The sequence below is a fragment of the Eschrichtius robustus genome, chromosome 14, assembly GCF_028021215.1.
Source record: "Eschrichtius robustus isolate mEscRob2 chromosome 14, mEscRob2.pri, whole genome shotgun sequence".
In the NCBI taxonomy this organism is placed as follows: Eukaryota; Metazoa; Chordata; class Mammalia; order Artiodactyla; family Eschrichtiidae; genus Eschrichtius; species Eschrichtius robustus.
In genome coordinates, this window is record NC_090837.1 from 16,211,797 (window position 1) to 16,232,620 (window position 20,824).

The window sequence follows — 20,824 nt, forward strand, 5'->3', positions numbered from 1 at the left end:
CAATAGGTTTTCCTTGAGTCCTTTCCTCATAGCTAACGGTGCCCACAATCCTTTTGCAGCTCTAAGGTTACCCCACCCAAGCCTGACTCTCCAAGGTTACCTACTTTCTTGTTTCTTTTATGCAGTTCATTTCAGCTGGTTTAGGGAAAAAAGCAATCTTTTTTTCCTGTACTTTGCCTGTTTAGATTATTTTCACCTCCATTCCCTGAATGTCTGTAACTATCATGAGGCAGTTATTATTATATAAGAGGATGCTTGTCAATTCTCTTTAACCAAGGTTGAACTGATGTCTGTCTAGGCTGTGGTGACTAAATGAGATCAAAATGTTTGAGGTACCGTGGGAGGAGATATTTCTCGGCTGGCGAGGGTGGTGGGTTTTACCAGAGAGGAGCCATAGAAGATGAAGAGATTTTTCTAGAATAGTTACCACCATGGGATCTGAGCTGAGATGGCCTGAATTCAAATCCCAGCTCTACCATTTAGTAGCTGTGTGACCTAGGGCAAGTTACTGAACCTCTCTAATTCTTGAGTCACTCCTCTACAAAACAGGGCTAAAATAGTCTAAGTTGATAATGATATTGTAAGGTAAAGCATGTAAAGCATTCAGCCCATTGTCTAGCATATAGAAAGGACTGAAGAAGTGGTAGCTACTTATGCTCTTTAAAAAAATGGAAATTCCCAAGTGTTTTCACCCCAGCATTCTGTGGCAGGGAAAAAGGTTCTCCAGCAGTAGTGGGAGAGATTGGAGCCAAGATAGTCTCTTCTGGTGGGCATGCACCTTTTGCAAGTCAGAGGTATGTTCCTTGGTGGCCACCCAGAGATGTCTTTCCTCACTAACTTTCCTTTTCATCTTCTAGAAGAGGCTATAACCACGAATGAGGTTATAAACCAATTATTGCACCATGTTGGTGCGATGTGCATACACCAACTCAATCTTCTTGCTACCAACCCCAATCTTCCAATCACAAGTGTCTTGGGCAAGCAGCATCCAATTGAAGCACACCATCTTAGCAGTATTTGTGACATTATGGAGAAGGCCATGGTTAATGGAGACACCTGTATCATACGCTGCATTCTCGTTGTCTTTCAGGTAAATACACTGTTTTGAGATAAATAAAATAGAGAAAAAGAAACACAAACCTTGGCTTCAGTCAGCTAATTTCTTTCTTTTTTTTTTTTATAAATTTATAAATTGATTTATTTTTGTCTGCGTTGGGTCTTCGTTGCTGCACATGGGCTTTCTCTAGTTGTGGCAAGTGGGGGCTACTCTTCGTTGCGGTGCGCGGGCTTCTCCTTGCGGTGGCTTCTCTTGTTGCGGAGCAGGGACTCTAGGCGTGTGGGCTTCAGTAGTTATGGCTCGCAGGCTCTAGAGCGCAGGCTCAGTAGTTGTGGTGCACGGGCTTAGTCGCTCCACAGCATGTGGGATCTTCCCGGACCAGGGATCGAACCTGTGTCTCCTGCATTGGCAGGCGGATTCTTATCCACTGTGCCACCAGGGAAGCCCAGTCAGCTAATTTCTACCAGAAGAAAAATGTAATAACATTCCTGTTTTGCATCTTACCACATTCTAATCCTGTAATTAGAATTATCATCATATTCATAGCACTGCAGTTAATGGAGTATTGCTATATGTATTGATAGCTCATTGCAATTAATATATGTAAAGTATTTACTATAATTATACCATTACACAATAGAAGCGATTGTGGTTAAAAATCCACTTGGGTATTTATTCATAAGAATAACTAGCGTGGAAAAAAAAAAGAATAACTAGCGTGTTCTTTCTTCATAGGGATAATTTTATCCCCAGTAGAATTAGCATTTTCAGATATACCCCTTATGTTTCTGTAGGTGGTGTTTAAATTTTTCTTCAGCCCACAAACTGAAAGGAATCGAGACATCATTCGACGGTCGGGGTTGCTTCTTTGGCAGTTGTTGATGGCACCAAAAGATCAAATTTGCCCTGAAATTCAGAAGGAAGTCTGCCTTGCCATCAGGTAATCAGCACCTGATTTTCTCAGTGCTCTCTGCAGAAGGCTTCTCGGGCACTGCATTGTAACTTTCCCTTCAGACTGGTAGCCTGAACGTCTCTTACCCCATCCCACAGTCAGGACCTCACGTGTAGAGGATAATTTAACTGGAGAGAAGTTTGTGACCCCACTCCCAGAGGACTCAAGCTGTCCATGTACATACACTCCTCATCTCACTTTCGGATCTTAAAACAGACACAGAAAAAAATCCCTTTAAATAGATGTTTTGGTGGTTTGCAAGTGGATATTCTTCTCATTTGGGTCAAAGTGTGGCAAGGTGGTTAAGAAACAGGCTTTGGCAGCAGATAGACCTAGACCTGGATTCTAGTCTTTGCTCTGCCACTGACTTCCCAAATGATTTTTTGGCACATTCTGCATACAGCTGGTTTGACTACATTGACTTTTTTTTTTTTAATTAATTTTTATTGGGGTATAGTTGCTTTACAATGTTGGGTTAGTTTCTACTGTACAGCAAAGTGAATCAGCTATACGTATACATATCTCCCCTCTTTTTTGGATTTCCATACATTGACTTTTTATAGTTCAATTCTCTTTAACCAGTTCTGCATCTAACCTCAGATAAGTTATCATTTTGGTAATTCACAAATAGGAGAAGGAGAGGGATACTGTTTATCAGGGAGGTCATTGGACTATATCACAACAGTGAATTTAGTTTCAGTTGCTTTCTTAGTGGTGAAACTGTACTCAAACTGGCATCTTTTAATAATAATTTAAATATTTAGAGTTTGGATTTTCTAGAACATGTTTAAAAGCTTCTCGACTTTTCTGTCATTTCAGCTCTGGTTTAAATATCTTGTACCCAGGTGAAACTGAAATCAATAACTTACTTAAACTGGTCTTAACAGAAGGTGAGAATTTATCCTTTAATTACCCTTGAAAAAACATCCTTTTTTGTCCCTAAGGAAATGACTGAATTTAAAATTTTTTTTCTTCATATCTGTTAGTGAACATTATTTTATAAACTTCCCTCTTAGGACTGCTTTTGCTGCATCGCATAAGTTTTGGGTCCTCATGTTTTTGTTGTCATTTGTTTCTATGTATTTTTTGATTTCCTCTGATTTCTTCAGTGATCTCTTGGTTATTTAGTAGCGGATTGTTTAGCCTCGTGTGTTTGTGTTTTCTACAGTTTTTTTCCTGTAATTGATTTCTAATCTCATAGTGTTGTGGTTGGAAAAGATGCTTGATATGATTTCAGTTTTCTTAAAATTACTGAGGCTTGATCTCAGTGTTATTTTTAAAATGCACATATGCCAACACTTAAACTAGATTGAAAGGAGAAACCATGTTCTATGTATTGTCAAGCTTTATAAACCTCTTTCTATCCCCACTGTGTAGCATAATGTACCTGACTGTAGATGTTTAATGAACGTTAAAGATAATGATTTCTTGGGATTTCTAAGCCAGTTTTTTCCCCACACATTAAAATCCAACTTTTAAAGTTAGACTCAATGACAACAACAAAATTCACCATGTTAAAGACACTCTGCATTTATAAGCAACATTAGTTTGAGGAATTAGAAATTACACTTCCTGAAATATCAAGACAGTTACTACACCTAAATCAGGATGTACTGGTTAAAGAAAGTCTGATTGGTTGTGATGTAGTTTTTGCTGCTGTTGTTTGTGTAAGTACATATGCCTGGTGCCCCTAGATTGTCGACAGTCTGCTCGTTTAAAAACTTTTTAAAAAGAACATCAGTTTTCTAAATGTAATTATCAAGGTAGTTTATGGAACTTTGTTCTGTGTTAGGAGAGAGAAACAGCGGCCTCTCCCAGCTGCGGGATGTGATCCTAACCAATTTAGCTGAACAGCTTCAAAACAACCGATTTGGCAGTGAGGAGGATGATCATTACAGGTGATGTTATGTTATGTTATTCACTGCTAGCCTTTTCTATGTGTTTTTCTCAGTAATTAATTTACAGTTAAATGTGTTTGATCAACTTCAGTCTCCTATAATATCTTATATGATAATTGGTGTGTCAAGTCTAAACTGTGGATCAGTTGAAAGATAATAAATCCCACAGTTGCCCTAAGAAATGATAATAGCACATTTCAGTTTAATGAGTAAAATAACTTGAGCCTGGAAGAAGGGTACTTAGCAGAAATAATAGGTGGAGCTTATTTAAGAAATCTTGGTGGAGGGTGTCATCAAATTGCTGGCCTGTGAGAGAGGGTGAAGGTGTGGTTCGAGCTGGAGAGGGGAAGAAGGTGTGTCTCTGCTATTTATAAAATTCTTGAACTAGGTGCTTAAGTACCATTGTGTTTCCGTAAATTTGATTTAGATAATATACCTAGTTGTTAGAATCATTACTGAGTAAGATGATTTACTTAGAGAACCAGTGAATTTTGTATCTTCTATTTGTCATCTTGTACCCATTGTATAAATTTTATCCTTTTATTGTTAAACAATTAGTATCTTATTGTTACATTTTTCCTGCATTTTAAAGACTAAATGACGAACTTTTACACTACATTCTGAAGATTGTTGTACGAGAATCCTGTATCTTAATCACCAAGTGCCAAACTGTCTCTAAAGATGATTTTCAAAAACTCCTTTCAACTGTGCCTGTAAGTAAAAATGTGTTTAATGAAAGCAAAATTATATCAAGTTTCCCTGTTCTCCTTTTACTGTATTGAAGTGTGTGTGTACACACATACTTATACTTTGCAAGGACAGACTTAATTGATGAAAGTCAATGAATGACCGTGCTTGTCTTAGAAATGTAGAACTAGACAAATCCACTTCAAGGACTTTCTCCAAAGACTTTATTCCTCCTGCTTAAATGTCTTGATGCAATAAATTGTTAGACTGAATTTGGATGTTTTCATTGTGTTTAAAATACTGGGGATTTCCCTTCTATTACTTTTTAATTTAGCATTGTTTTCTAAACCATAAGTGTTTTACAGAGACTGATAAGAAATAAAAGATTCTTTTAAGGGTTTGGGTAGAGTCTTCTCTCATGGAGATGCATGTGAGGGGAAGAGTGGTAGGAAGAATTAATTATTAAGAGGCAAAAATTCAAGTATCGGAGTGATTAGTGAGAAATATGTAGCAGAAGGCAGAAAGTTATGGTTAATGTGTCAAATTATGTATCAAAAGCCATGTGGAAATAAGCCACCTGAGAAACTAACTTGGTCTGTTTTCTGTACTTTCTCTTTTGCTTCCCTTGTCGAAATCTTTAAAAAACATGAGGATTACGTGAGCCCTTCTTTCAGTAGGGTTTAGGTCATTTAAATGCCCTTATTTGTATTAAAGGCTGCATCCTCCTGCCTGCGCTATCTGATGGCAGTTCAGAACCACCTTCTCAGTAACACTGTTTTGATTAAACCTGATGAGAATGATGACAGTGACAACTCCTTGCAGGGAGAGACATTGAAGGTACAGGTAAACACCAAGCTTTATTCTAACGATGCTTTCTACCCAGTGCGTAAAGCACAGCTTAAATGGCTAAATTTCTGTGTATTATGACGTCAGGTTTCACCGTGTGGCTTATATTTTTGTGCGAGGTAACATTAGGTCGCTCATTTCATAGATTTTTATGTCATTGCACAGTGGCTACCATACTTGTGACACTCTCATAATGTGTTATCCACGTGCTCCTGTCAGTCTTTTTGTGCCTTTGTTTATTTTCATCTCTTTTTAAGAACTATAAAATATGGCACTTACAAGTGATCTCATACGTACCTGAAAGTTTTATATATAAATGTATATACATCTGTATGTGTATGTATATATGTATAGATAAATCAGGGAGCATAACATTTTAAACAGTTTTGACATTTTGGCTGGTTTATTATGTTCTCTTGATTCAAATAATTTAAAAAGGTGATAATTTTCTCACAATCCTTATGTTGAATAATTTCTGAACCTATAGTTCATCCCATTTTCGGTAATTATTTTTACGTTAGCGTCTGTGTAAACTCAATAATTTGTTCCCACATGGCAATTTATAGCAATCCACAGATTCTTTTTTTATAGCCGTGGTTGTTATAATTTTGACAGATGCTTGAGGCTGTTGTTTGCATTGCTCTTCAGAATTTTATCTTTGTGGGAGAATTAGAGAAATCAATAACTTGATTCTTCCTTAAAATGTTGACTAAAACACACTGAAAAATTAACTAAGGAAGCCATAGTTAAAGATAAAAGCCACTATAGTTTGCCCTTTTCTTACCCCTTTTATTCATGTATACTATATAAATAAGAGATTTCATATATCTGCTAGTTCATATTTATGGGTTTATCTCATTATGTAATCAATTTTTAAACAGGCAGAAACACCTGCATTAATCATTTAGATTGCTGACACTATTTATTAACTTATCTTGCCTTAGTTTCCTAATCAGTAAAAAGGGGCCATAACATCTCCCTTGTGAGGCTGCAGTGAGGATTAGAGCTGAGGCCTTTGCAGTAGCTGGATGTGCTGCTGCTGGCGTGTAGTCAGTAGGTGAAGGCTGATAGGATTAGTATGACTTAAGCCATGATTCTTCTCGTCTAGTCAGTTCAGAATTCCTTTTCTCTTAATGATAAAAATATCTAAATAATACCCCAAAAAGACTCCAGAAAATTCCAACAATGAAAACCAATGTTTTTTATTTGAAAGGCTAAATGTTATAAATTCTTAATTAACCCATGGACGGAAATACTCTTGGTAAAGGCAGAGTAGGCTGGCTTGTCTAGGAATTCTGGGAAAAATAAAAGAGACAGATTTCACCTAAAGGGTTAGTTTGGTTGTATTTTTTTTTCCCTAATAGAAAATAACTGTAAACTAAACATTTCTATGATCTTAACTAGTGTTTCTTAACACATTATTTAGTATTTGTACCCCCATGAACTCTCAAATAGTTATTTTTAATGTTTAATAGCCTGTAACTGCCTACTACTTTAGTTGAATTTTTTAACTTGCCTGTTTTCAAGTGTAATGGTTTAAATCATTAAGTAAAAAGGTCACTTGTACTGTTTCAGAATGTTGTGTTTTTGTCTCATTTTATTCACCGCCTATACATGCACCTTTTACTGTTCTGTTTTTCTCTTTAGCTATCCTCATACCACCCAAGGCAATCTTCCACCTGGACATTTTCTGGGCTGGCCACCGGGAGCTCTCTTGTGCTGGAGGGGATGGGAGAAATGCCTTTTCTCCTAGGGACTCGGTGTGCTCTCCGTGAAATACTGCGTATTTCTGTCAGCACTCCAGACCTTAGCCTCCCAACTCAAGTTGTTACTTGCCATCCTAGCAGAACTTACTGCTTTGGGCTTATTCTGGCCACCTCATTATTTAATTTGGAAATGCATCATTAAATACATCATTTCATGTTGTCATTGTAAGTGTATATTCATCACAAAGCTTAAAAATAATTTTATGATATTTTCTACCTAGGAGCTAAAGGTCAGTATTTTGGCTCTTGCCACCCAAATCCTGACTGGATGTGATGAAGTGTTGGAAATGCTACAGCAGGTCACAACTGCCCTCATAAATAGTGACATAGCTGACCGGGAGCAGAGGTGAGGAAATGGGTTGTGAACTGTGACCTGCTGCCATTCAGGAAGAAGAATTTGCTTATGAAAGCGAAATCTTTTAGAAGAGAACGTCAAGTGTTCATTTAATATAGAGGGATCTTTGTGAGAATAGGTTGAAATGGCAAGTGTTTCAAAGCCAAACACAGTTGAACTTTCAATTAATGGTGCTTTTAGGTGGGACTGGGCTGACAGTCATGATCTAAGGGTAGCAAGGTGTGGTGGACACCATCGTCTTTGTCACTTGGGTCTTCTACCATCATCACTCCCAAATTGGCCTTTCCTTTAATTATCTAACTCAGCACTATGTGCACTTAGTTCCCTTATGGTAAGTACTTCAGGGAGGTAGAAGTGACTTAGTGATACAGATAATTAACTGCTATGCAAAAGATGACACTGACGTGATATCTCAAGATTTTACTGTAATTTTATTTCTCCAAATACAGGAGTAATATATGTAGAGGGTAAACTTCTCTTTCCTAGTACTAAAGCTCTTTCTCCGTACTCCCCATTAAAATTTCTGCTGTGGTTTGTTGTCAAAGATGAGTTACATCCTGTGTTTATTGATGATTTCAGTGTTGAGATGATGATCTGAAACAATCATGCAGTGTGTTTTTCCTCCAGTAACCCTGTCTGTCCCATGTCCCTGTTTCTCGCCCACTCCCAGAGAGTAGGTGGGAAGGTTGGAACTGAGAACAATATAATCCAGAAAGGTGTTGCACTGGGGCTTGTTAGGACGTGTAAGGTTCACTGCTGGCACGTGGTGCAGATCTGCCCTGGGGAGGAAGTACAGTCTGAGAGCCGGGGAGACGTGGGGGTTGTTTCCGGTTCCAGCCCCAGTACCCTAAGCAGTTTTAGAGAATTTACATAACGCACATGTTTCTTCGGGTGAGTCATATACCTTAATTCTTCTAGCAGAGGATTGGGATATTAAGAGTGTGATTTTAGGTGATCATTTCATAATATACACATATATCAAATCATTAATTGTACATCTTAAATTTATACAGTGATGTCAGTTATATATCAGTAAAACCGGGGTGGGGGGGTGGAAAGAACGTGATTTTAAAGGCAGATTAAAAATCTGCCTGCCTCTGTCCCCAACATGAACCAGTTTCTCTAGGCCAGAAGTGGGTATCGCTGCTCTGGGCAGCTGAGTCAGTGTTGTAGCCATTCACTGGCTCCTTATCAGGGACTCAGTGCAGCACTGTGACCTGCAGCCCCAGAGGCAAGGAGACTTGGCAGGTGGTAACTAGAGTAGCTGTTTGCATTTTAGAGTCCATTTATAAAGTGCTTCGAAGGTGCTGTGAACTGCACCATGTAAACTTTTTGGGGGGCAAAATCACAGGTCGGAGGTGAAATCTATTACTAGATTTCTGTTCTCTCCCTCTCCCTTGTGGTAGGTGGGAAATTTGTAGACTGAATTGCTGTAACGGTAAGTGCTTAGCTAGTTTAAGGAGGTGCAGTTTAAGAGAATTTGTTAGATAAGAATGACAATAGTAGCTTCTTTGCATGCTTGGGAACTGCTTAAGCTGTGTGTTTTCTTGAACTTTTGTAGGTTAAAAGGCTTGGAACAAGTTACTAAGGCTACTATGCTCGGTCACCTTCTTCCTGTGTTACTGACCTCCCTGATGCATCCAAATTTACAGACTCTGACCATGGCCGATGCCCTGATGCCTCAGCTAGTGCAGCTGGTACTTTATACCAGTCAGGTATGATCCTAGGCGTGCCAAAGTGAACTGCTCTTCAGGAGCAGGAAATAAAGCGAAATAAAGATGGAATGAAGAAAAACATTGTGTCATAAAAATAAGCTGAAATATTAAAGGAAAACATTTAATTTGTTTGACTCAATTACTTACTGCAATCTTTTAACAAATATTAATTGCCGGTCAGCTGTAAAAATGCTGTCTACGATGCAACTGAGATCCTATCATTATATTTAGTCTCCTGAGCCCTGGCTGGATATTAGTAACTAATATAAATGATATATTCCATTCCAGTGTTGAATAAAACAATATTAAGTGGTCTAAGTAGCAAAGCATTTCTTAGTGAAAGAGAGCAGGCTAGGATTGTAAAAAGATGATTTAAGTGAGAATTCTAAGTTTGGCTGTAGTACCATCCCAATAACTGACAAGTAAGCACTTTAGGACATGATGATTTTGTGTTTCAGACGGCTTTGCTGCTCAAAACCCAGTGTCCGGTTTTTGCTGAGGTGGGCTGTTCCCCATGTGGCGCATCAGACCAGAAGGGCAGGCTGTTCCCCGATGAGAGGTAAGGGAAGCTGCTTCCTTGCAGGAACCTCTGCCACGTTTTCTTCTGGTGAAAGCCTAGTACTCCTTTTACAGCAATGATTTTTCTAACTGGGAAAAGAAAGAGACTTCAGGGGCAAAATTTTACAGATAACCATAGAATTGCTTTGGAGATTATAGGAACAGGTTAGAACAAATTTCCCCACAGATCAAGAGATGAGTTCAAAATTGAAAAGTTCTCATATACAAATAATGGAGATGTTTGACTTTGACAAACAGTTTGACAGTTTTTTAAAAAGTAAACATACATCTACCATATGACCCAGCTATTGCACTTCTAGGTATGTACACAAAAGAAAAGAAAGCATAGATTCTTTGTGAAGGTTCATTAACAGCTTTAGTTAGAATAGGCCAAAACAAGAAACAACTCAAATGTCCATCAACAAGTAAAAGGGTAACACACTGTGGTATATCCATACAATGGAATGCTACTCAGCAATAAAAAGGAATGAACTACTGATATTTTCAACAACACAGATGAGTCTTAGAATACTTATGCTCAGTGAAAGAAGCCAGAGCCACCTAAGAAGTATAAACTGTATGATTCTATTTATATAAAACTCTAGAAAATACAAAGTAATTTCTAGTGAAAGAAAGCAAAGAAGTGATCACCTGGATTACCAAGAGGACGGAGGAAACTTCACAGGTGTATACATATGGCCAAACTCACCAAATTGTACACTTTAAATATATGCCATTTATTATATGTCAATTACATCTCACTAAAGCCGTCTTTAAAAATATTGATCAGAAAGGAAGGACTTCCGGGTTTCTCTAGAGCAGCGTGCTGTCCCGTTGAGCTTTGCGCAGTGATGAAAATTTGTATCTTTGTTGTTCGGTGCTGTTGGCCACAGTCACATGCTGTTACTGAGCACTTGCTGTGTGGCCAATGTGAACAAGAAACTGAATTTTACACTGTGTTTCATTTAGATTCAACTTAAATGGCCACATTTGACTAAGTAGCCCCCACATTGGATAGCGCAGAGCTGAAAGGGAGTAAGAGAATTCCACAACAGCTAAGTTTAGGGTACAGGAGTTTGTATTCCACAGCCTTGGGCTGTGAAGTCCTTGAGAGTTCAAATACAGTAGAGAAGAGGACCTTTGAAGGCACTTTAGTAAAAATTGTAGTAAAAGTAGTCATGCAGACTCATGGGTTTTTCAACAATTGACATTTAGATATAAACAAAAGGAAACTTTACAGGACACTTCCTGTGGGATTTGGAAAGTGGCCAATCTTAAAGGTCCTTTACAGTATCTTCCCCCCACCCCCCCGAGGAATTTTAAATGAGAGTTGGCAAGATCTTCTCCTGGATATGAATTGGGATTCCCCCTTGAAAAAAGGGGGGAAAATGCAAATATATTGTCTAACAAAGAAAAAAGAACCTTAGATATAGGAATGTTAAAAATGTTTCTGGTTACAGTGTTGTCATACTGTATGTTGTGGAAAATTAAAGCAAAATTTCTTAACCTTTTGTATTTTATTGTGTATACATTTTCCTTTCCTTGCTGTTAAGCTCAATCACTTTCTCTTTGTCTGGTTTTAGAATGCTGGAAGAGAAGGAAGAGCCAGGGTTTCTCACTGGTTTAAAGATTCCTGCTCCATGGGCTGCTGGGAAGACTGTGGAAACAGTCCATCCCGTCAGAGACAACTATAAATTTAAAGAAACTGTCCATATCCCCGGAGCTCGCTGCCTATACCTTAGATTTGATAGCAGATGCTCTTCACAATATGACTATGACAAAGTAAGCAAGAACTGATTTAGTATTGGTTTCACCTCTAGTAAGCTGATTTCTTAGATGCTTCTTATTTTTCTTTGCTGCTGGTCACCATTCTTGACTTATTTCTGTCTGTAGATATATCTTAGGAGAGCTTCCTAAGATAATGCCTTGAAGGGTAGTGACTGGGGGAGTCAGAGCCAGCACCTCTGCGGTCTAAGAACAGTGTTTTAATGACGTGTTGAAAGTGGACTTTTGTAAGCTTTCAAAGATGTAGATCCAAGTCAAAGGAAATTTTCTTTTCCATGCTGTTCCACTCTTGCCTTCCCTCTGTGCTTGGAATTCCTGTAGATGTGGGTGTCCATTCATCTAAAAAGGTCTTACTGCCCAATTCTTGGGGCTTCTCATGTATCTTTTGGGAGAAGGTGGCTTTTTAGAAGGGTTTCAGATGTGCCTAGGATCTGGTTTATATTTATTTAAATTATTTGTTCTTCTTTGCCATTACCTCAGGGCCCACATAGATTTTGAGGAAGTATAGTTTCCAACCTACTGGCTGAACAATTATAAGTAAAAGGAAGCATTTTAGGGGTTGAAGTATTTTCTTCTGTCTCTAATTGTTGCATTGTAAACCATCGTGTTGAACTTATGAGGCAAGGCTAATGAAATTGTGATATGTAACATATAAGAACAACGGAAGGATTGTCTGATAGTGTTTTATGTACACAGGATTTTTTTTTGTAGATTGTTAGCTATCTTGTCTTTCTCTGTGAACTGTAAGGGCAAATGGTCTTAAATCCCATCAAGGGAGAGTTTTAGGGTAAAAATAGGGAACTTCTTAACTGTATATACTGAGATGGTGAAACACATTATTGGGCAAGTTATAGAATCCTCTTTCCCCTTATCTTTTAGGATAGTGAAGATTCCCAGATGTCTGGAGGGGTTTAAGACTTGCCCCTCAAACTCTCACCTTAGCTGGAAGCAAGAGAATTTAGAAAATTCTTTAGTGGGCCTTTCAAAAAATATATCTCCTGGCATCAGTCTGTCCCACTTCACAGCTCCTGGCAGTAGCTACCCCCATTTCCTACATTCAAATAATATGACTGTTTAAAATGGAAATGGAAGAGGTTGCCATTTTAGAGGGTGTCATTTTGTTTCTCCTTTAAAAAACAGTAACTTGCATCTTCTGATGTAAGCTAACCTCCGCCTGCAGTAGACATTAGTGTTAAATGTGGAGGCTTACTGCATGGATAAAAGTAACTCTTACTTTTCCAGTGGTCCCTGGCCGGTGTCCCCCAAAGGTGCAGAAGGGTAAGAAATCACAAAATGATTAAGCATCCAGGGCTAAAAGTGCAGCTTTTAGATCCAAACTGAGCTCAGAGGTGGTCAGAGTGTGCATTACAAGACAGAATTTGGTATTTACAGAAGCCAGAGCCTTATTCTTCCTGTGGAAGTATTTGAGTGCCAAATGATGTCTAAATGTTTTTTCTTCCATATTAGAAAGTTGGTTAATTGTATATAAATGAATAGCTTTTATTGAAGAAAAATATTGATACGTGAAAACTGACCCAAGAAGAAGCAGCCCCCTTTCTGGCCCAAATTTGTGTCATTTCTTTTTATACCATTAAGCAACATTCTAAGAATATATGGCTTATTTTCAATTTGTTGCATTTTTTAAAATCCTTACTCATTGAATTTTTTTTTTTTTTACTTTTATTTTTCATGTTAGATATAACCATCTTGCCATCTGTATTTGTTCACTTTATTAATTTTGGGGAGGATTTAAGGGGGCAAACTATACCTGTTATTAATGGGCTATATGTCATTACTTAGGATTAAAATAGCTACTTTTAAAAATACATATAATAGCTGAGTATAACTATTTTAATGTGAGGTCCCCAAGCCAATTAAATTGTAGTAATACTTGATACTACTCTGTGGCTGCCCTGTAAATACCAATGGCTGGTTGCATCTAAACAAGTATCACTTGTACCTAAAATAAAAATAAATAAATAAAAAAAATCAGGAAATATTAGTTATAATGACACCAGTGCCTGGTTATAAATGTATTTTTAAACGAACGTTTTTTTGCAGCCTTTTTATTTGTAGATGTTGTTTTTGTTTTTCTTTTACAGTCTAACAGTATATTTTCTGTTTTGAAGTTGGTGATATACGCGGGGCCTAACACAAACAGTAGGAAGGTTGCTGAGTATGGAGGCAACACACTGGGATATGGCAGCCGTAGTGTCTTAGGAACTGGTTGGCCGAAAGACTTGGTGAAGGTATGGCATCCAGGCACATTTGCTTCCTAGAAAAGAAAATGAACTTGCATTCCCTGTGGGCCCAAGTATTAACTCTAATTCTAGAAGACATTTGCCACGGGGGCTTTTGTTGAGGTGGGGCTACCTCGGTAGGCCTGTAAACTCACTACTTTGTTCAGAATGACCCTCCTTTCACTCGTAAGGCATCAGACCCCTATCCGCTCCAGAACTTGTATCTATCTGTTCCATAGGTTACTCCATGGGCTGAGGTTGTCACAGCATTTCTTTCCCTGTCCATTGAAAGGACTGCTAGTTCTTCCCGCTCACTTGTTCTCTAGACTCCCTTATGATGGGTGTCCTAGAACCACAGGGCCATTGCCATTTTAAAATGTGGAATCAGTGTTTTCAAATGAATTGGGGCCTTTGGAGCAAAAGTAACTATCCATTCTCAGACTGATGAGATTGGAGCCATGCTTTGTAATATGGGCCCTTGAACTGTAACATATCTACCTAGAATATGAATATGAACTGAAATGCCCACTAAAACCTGAAAACCTCTCCAGAGTCTGCTCCCAGAGCCTTTCTCTCACATATATTATGTACCCTCTTTAATTCAGCCATAGGCAGCAAGTTACCTCCAGAGGTATAGTCCAGATGCGTCCAAATCTGGATCAGCACAATACTTTTAATTGTTCTCTGATTTCCTGCATTTTGTTTCTTACTCATGGTATTGATTCAACAATACAGAGCAAGGTCTTTCATCACTCTCTCTGTGTTCTTCAAGCTACTGGCTATTTGCCCACCTTACTGGCACAAGTGAGGTGGTGAAATGGAGGAGGGGGAGGACAGAAAGTGTAGAAATCTGAGGAATTTATTGAAATTACGTTCAAGATTTGATCTTTACTCTGACCCTGCTATTGGGCAATCGTGGCCATTTCACAGATGCCTCATTCCCAAAGCTACCTGGTCAGGAGAGGCAGCTGAAAGGTTGGTGTCCAGATGAGAGGGGATAGAATTTGAATCAAAAAGCGAGTGAGAAAAGAAGTGAAATGTTGCTGTGGTTCTTCTGAAAGTAAATCTCTGAAATTCATTGCTCTCTTGAAAATTGTGTGTCTTGTTTTTAAAGTGCATTTTCCCCCCTTAAATTTTAAGGTGGAAGGAGATACAGTCACCTTCTCCTTTGAAATGAGAAGTGGCCGTGAACATAACACTCCCGATAAAGCTATGTGGGGCTTTGCTTGCACAGTTCGCGCTCAGGTACTTGAATCTAACCACTGGTATGGGCATAGTGTACTTTTTCCTGTGTGCCTTGGGTACATACATCATATTTGCCTTGGAAACAAGGCAAAATATGAGCTGCTGTTTCATCCATCTCTTCCATTTGGCAGTAGTAGACCACTAATAGAAGTAGTAGTTTTATGGAATAAAACTAGCTGGGACCTAAAATCAATACAGCACCACAGAAAGAATCCCTTGCTAGGGGCTCCGTCTTCAAAGCCTGGAGAGGTGGTCTGCCTCCACCATCTTTCCAGAGGGTGAAGAAGACTCGAACACCTGGTAGAAGTGAGCCCTTGGATTCTGGGTTTTAAGAGTAGTAGAATCGGATTATTTTTATTCTGTTCCCAAAGGCTCTTCTTGCTAGTCTAGATCTGTCTCTGCTTAATCACTCATGTTACAGTCTGTATATAGGTTTAGTCTACTCCTTTTAACAGTACCAGTTACTTTCCTCCCAGGAGTCTATTTAAATAAATTAAGTCTATTTAAATAAATTAAAATGTATTTCAGACTTGGCGGTTGCTTAAGTTTAACCAAGCCAAGACTCTCTGGAGTGGGATTATCTGCTAGGATGTAAACTCCATGAGGGCAAGCATCTTTGTTTTGTTCTCTGCTTTATCTCAGGCACCTAGAACAATGGCTGGTACACAGTAGGCACTCAATAAATATGTATTGAATGAATTCAGTGCAATCATTGACAGCATCTTCGCTCAAGCGCAGAATGGAGGTGACAAAATGGAATAGTGATTTATACCTGGATAGGTACAGCAGAGAGGAAGCTAGCCAAAAAATCTTGCATGTGATTTATGCTGTTTCTAATACGGAGTCTTACTGACTCCCCTCTCTCCAGAATTGTGTTGAGACTTCGCGCTGTGGTCATTCCAGTGCCGCCATCTATCTACTCATGGTGTTGGGTGCTGTCTCTGTGTCCCGTAGCAATGATACTTGGCACTGCTCCATGAGCCCCTGTGGTTGGGGACAGTGCAGTGTGTTGCGGCGCAGGTGAAGCGCTCCTCCGTGTAACTGACCAGTCTGCTTTGCCCTGTCTGCGTTGTAGGAGTCTTCAGAGGATGTGTCGGGAGGCTTGCCTTTTCTGGTAGACCTGGCTCTAGGTCTGTCTGTGTTAGCTTGTTCCATGTTAAGAATCCTATACAACGGACCAGAAATTACCAAGGAAGAAGAAGCCTGTCAGGAGCTGCTGCGGTCCAAACTTCTACAAAGGTAAGAAAAGGCTCAAAGTGGACTAGTTTTGCTCGCAAAGGAAAAAGGACTTTATGTGCAAAACTACGTTTAGTACGTTTCCCAGCTGACTGTGCCTACTGCCTGCCAATCCCATGGGCACCACTGTGTCTAAGAAATAAGATGAAAATTACATCAAAGTGCCTTGTGGCCCTTACTTTACTAAGTTTGAAATTACACCCTTGAACTGTGTAAGCTCTTCTCCAACCCAAATACTGTATCATTAAATTAAAGGATCCCCAAAAGGATGGGAAGATGGACAATAAAGCAAACATAGCAAAATGTTCCTTCTAGAATCTTGGCTGTGGGTATATGAGTGTTAACTGTGTAATTCTTCCAACTTTTCTGTATATTTAAAAGTTTTCATAATAAAGTGTTGGGGAGGAGGTAGAGTCCCAAAGATGGGGTTTCATATAATGCTCATTTTTCTTTAGCCTCTGGAGGAGGTTTGATGAATAAATACTTAATACATAATGCGATCCTTCAAATGTTGAATATCGATATATCTGCAAACTTCAAGTAGCTTTCCAGATAGAAGAGGAAGTGAAGAATCTCTTCTTCTTTATGTTCAGGTGCCAGTGGCAGGTGGAGGCCAATGGTGTGATCTCCCCTGCCCTTACTCCAAGCCCGTCTCCACTGCCTCTGACCATCGAGGAAGACAGAGAATTCACTTACCCCTCTGACATCCTCGTGCCTCCTGTTGGAAACTACTTTGACCTGCCCCGGATCAGGCTGCCTCCAGGAATCATGATAAAGCTCAGGGAAATTTCTGGGCGTGCCAGACCTCAATTTAGACCAAGTATAAAGTATGTGGCTATACAGCACTTTATTTTCCCAATGAAAAAAATGTTTAAACAAGTGAAGGGAGTATGTTTCTTCTTGTAGTCTAGCAGATGAACCTTTCATTTTACATGTACTTGACGAATGTTAACCAGGTGCTCTGGAGAGTACCCCCAGGTGGTGTTCCAGGTCGGTGGGTTCAAAGCGTGGGCTCTCAGTCAGCAACGTTAGTATCGCCTGAGAACTTGTCAGTTCTTGGGCCCCATTTCACACCTGCTGAATCAGAACCTCTGAGGATGGGGCCTAGTAGTAATCTGTGTTTTGACAGGTTTTCCATATGATTCTGATGCATGCTAACATTTGACAAGTTCTAGGTTTTTCTCAGGTAGTTTGACCTTCTACTTGAAGGTAGTCATCAACTTTGGTTTCCATAGGGTCTAAAGACATTTCTTTATTTTCAACGTCTGGCGAGATGGTAATCTTTAATCTAGAATGTGAGGTCTTGCAGTTACCAATGTCTTTGTGGTATTCTAGCTTAAAGTTAAGTCTGTTTTGCAGGCCTCTGCTCTGCCTTCTGAGGCAAGATTGGCCATTTCAGAGAGAAGAATTTAAAGAATAGATGAAATTTAACATGACAAAATACAAAAGCACCATTGTTTTCAGCCCAACATCCATACGCCCAAAATACTACCAGCCATAATACTGCATAAAATTAATTGGCAGATAAATCGTGCCACAGATCTTTTATTAACCTCAGACCTATTCCAGCTCTAATATAACACCAGCTCAAAATATACAAATCATAGAAAATGAAGTCTGTTTAATTTTGATTTTCAGCTTCATCGGCCAATGTCAGTTTTATCAGTTAAATATATCAAATTATTGCCAACTTGTAATAAAGAAAGTGTGGTGAATATTTAACATACTTAAATCAAAGCGTACATTCTTCCATCTATAAAATACAGTATTGGTAAGTTGAGCCCTTGCCAATACTAGTCATATAGCTGACTGGTTTCCCCTGTGATCGCAGAGAAGTAATCCAGCCAGACGTGATGGAGGAAATGGTGGTATCATGTGTCATTAAGCACTTGAACTTGGTTGATGCACTGCAGTCCCTAATAAATTTCCAGTATCAAGAAGAACATGCTGAGGAATATGATTTATTGTGTAAAATCATGGGAGAGACATTTAAGAAACTCAATGCCATGGAGAGACAGCTGCAGGTAAGTGAAAGTTAAAACATTTAGATGTCTCATAACTGTGGGAAATGACTTCTTTCCTGGAAATTTAATGAAGTTTAAAAAGTGATCTGAATTTTAAAAAGATTATTGCGACTAAAATTTCTGAATTTACAGATTGCATTTGTTTTTATTTTGCATCTAGTTTCACGTTGTTTTATATTTTAATGTGTCAGAGTGTTGCAGAATTGGAACAGAAATGGCAAAGTGAGGTTGATGATGCCACGCAGGGGAAACTGGAGAACAACATGCCTTTCTTCTATGATTACCATTTTAATGAGGTGAGCAAGCTGTGTGACTCATCACTGGGGCATTGCTATTTGTAGTACAATGGTATATACTGTGTGCGTAGAGATAACATCATTTTTAAAATGTTGCGTGCCTCAAAACATACCCATTGTTTAAAAAGGGTTAAATAAGGTTGATTAGATCAGCATGTCAGTGATACAAAGAAAAAGTTACTCGTTATTTAATTGATTAATAGTTTTATAAAGCAGTTATCATCATTATCAAATTCTGCTTTCAAGCCTTTAAAAAAAAAAAAAAAGTTATAAGCACTGAAGAAATCCCCGGAAAGTAGTCATTGCCATTTTTAATCATTAAAATATCAAATAGTAACTTAGAAACGTGCTTCTGGTGTAGAAATATGGACCAAAGGTGGGTTTTTTCCCTGAAATTTTCTGTTCCTTTTAACATGTACAGTAAAACTCGGTTTTTGCAGATTCTGCATACCATCTTTTCTTGACTTTTCCTTCTTTAGAACAAAATGAAAGAACTAGAACTTTTGTGTTCAATGAAGGAAGTCTCCTTTGATGGAAATGATCTTGAAAACATGGTCCTATCTCTGAGGTTAGTGATGTTAGTAACTGTGTAAAGCTAATATATCACCTTGATGCTCAAAACAAAATGCAAAGATCTCATCTCTTAACAGATATTTTAAAAAATATTGTGCATTCAACTAAATATTTTAGAGTTGGAACTTATTTGGTATTCGGAAATTTTGATTTTAGCCTTCAAAAGTTAGCATATAGGCACTTGAAACTGGGCAAAAGGAACTAAAACTGGCCAGTTTATAGCACTGCTCTCCTCGGATGGGGAAGGGGGAAGGCGAGCAATATTTATCAGGTTACTTTTGCTTAGGTTCCCCTCTATCTTCTCATAGCCTTTGTAATTAAACACTTTAGTTTTGGTAAACCAGAGGACAACTAAATGCACATCAGTCTTTCTTTATAGGGAGAAGTTCCTACAAGAAGTGAATTCTCTTATTCAGAAACCCTCGCACCCACTGGCTAAAACGAAGACGTTAGTGAAGAGTCTAATGAACCGAGCTGAGCTGTTGCTGCACGTCACCATTGCGGCCCAGGCCGGCCTCACAAGAAGCATCTCAGGGACCCCCGCAGAAACACCGGGTACTGCTGACAGCCAGCCCTGCAAGGCTGTCTGCGCTAGTCTGTTCATAAAACATACATCAGCTGCTTTGAAGAAAAAGAAAAAGAAAAGAAAATCACTCTTGTGTACTCGTAGAAAGGAAAAAAAGGAAATTTCAGCTTTTTTATTTTGCCTTTTACTTTTTCCAGCCAAGAAGTACTTTTCATTGAATTCATGTGGTGTTTTGTGAGTCATCTGAGCATCAGGGGTGCCTCGTCATCTGCCTTGTTTAGTCTTGAGGGGAAGCATCTAAGGAGCCCAGTGACATGTGTTTTTATGATCCCAGTGCCCCTCATTTTTAGATTATGGATTGTCGTTTTCATAGTAACATATAATTAGTCAACATTGTGAATCCTGGAATGCATCATATTTTTCTCTGGAAGCTGAGTTTGCATTTCCTCTTTAGTAATTATGTGGAACCTTCTGGCATGAATTTCCACTATTAATTTTTTTCCTGGTCACATTTTTTTTTAAATTAATTTATTTTATTTATTTATTTTTGGCTGCATTGGGTCTCCGTTGCTGTGCGTGGGCTTTCTCTAGTTGCGGCGAGCAAGGGCTACTCTTCATTGTGGTGTGTGGGCTTCTCATTGCGGTGGCTTCTCTTGTTGCGGAGCACGGGCTCTAGGCACGCAGGCTTCAGTAGTTGTGGCTCGCGGGCTCTGGAGTGCAGGCTCAGTAGTTGTGGTGCACGGGCTTAGTTGCTCCGTGGCATGTGGGATCTTCCTGGACCAGGGCTCGAACCCGTGTTCCCTGCACTGGCAGGCAGATTCTTAACCACTGCGCCACCAGGGAAGCCCTCCTGGTCACATTTTAATTGCTAGCTTGAAAACGCATTTCTCAGGGAAATCAACGAGCCTTCTTACTCAAGCCAGATCCACAACACTGGGCAGAGCCCATAATAGCAAGTGTTAATTATTATCCTGAGAGAACAAGTCATAAACATGTTCTTAAATGAAAGACTCCATGTTGTCTAGACCCATTGCCCGATGGACACTATGGAGCAAGTGAACCGTT

At 39.0% G+C, this 20,824-nt stretch overlaps 1 protein-coding gene across 4 annotated transcripts in view; it reads left to right on the forward strand.

Moving 5' to 3' along the window:
- Positions 1-20,824, forward strand: part of HECTD4 (HECT domain E3 ubiquitin protein ligase 4) — a 199,788-nt gene that overhangs the window by 92,548 nt on the left and 86,416 nt on the right. For 3 of the 4 annotated variants that reach the window (XM_068562278.1, XM_068562280.1, XM_068562282.1), the window contains exons 12-29: positions 858-1,090; positions 1,852-1,997; positions 2,829-2,899; positions 3,802-3,907; positions 4,500-4,620; positions 5,309-5,437; positions 7,428-7,552; positions 9,123-9,276; positions 9,735-9,835; positions 11,418-11,616; positions 13,749-13,868; positions 15,000-15,104; positions 16,180-16,343; positions 16,934-17,167; positions 18,172-18,364; positions 18,556-18,660; positions 19,140-19,228; positions 19,613-19,788. In XM_068562278.1, the coding sequence (XP_068418379.1) occupies positions 858-1,090; positions 1,852-1,997; positions 2,829-2,899; positions 3,802-3,907; positions 4,500-4,620; positions 5,309-5,437; positions 7,428-7,552; positions 9,123-9,276; positions 9,735-9,835; positions 11,418-11,616; positions 13,749-13,868; positions 15,000-15,104; positions 16,180-16,343; positions 16,934-17,167; positions 18,172-18,364; positions 18,556-18,660; positions 19,140-19,228; positions 19,613-19,788 (2,571 nt within the window). The remainder of the gene's footprint in view (positions 1-857; positions 1,091-1,851; positions 1,998-2,828; positions 2,900-3,801; positions 3,908-4,499; positions 4,621-5,308; positions 5,438-7,427; positions 7,553-9,122; positions 9,277-9,734; positions 9,836-11,417; positions 11,617-13,748; positions 13,869-14,999; positions 15,105-16,179; positions 16,344-16,933; positions 17,168-18,171; positions 18,365-18,555; positions 18,661-19,139; positions 19,229-19,612; positions 19,789-20,824) is intronic. The other variant, XM_068562281.1, reaches the window with a different exon arrangement.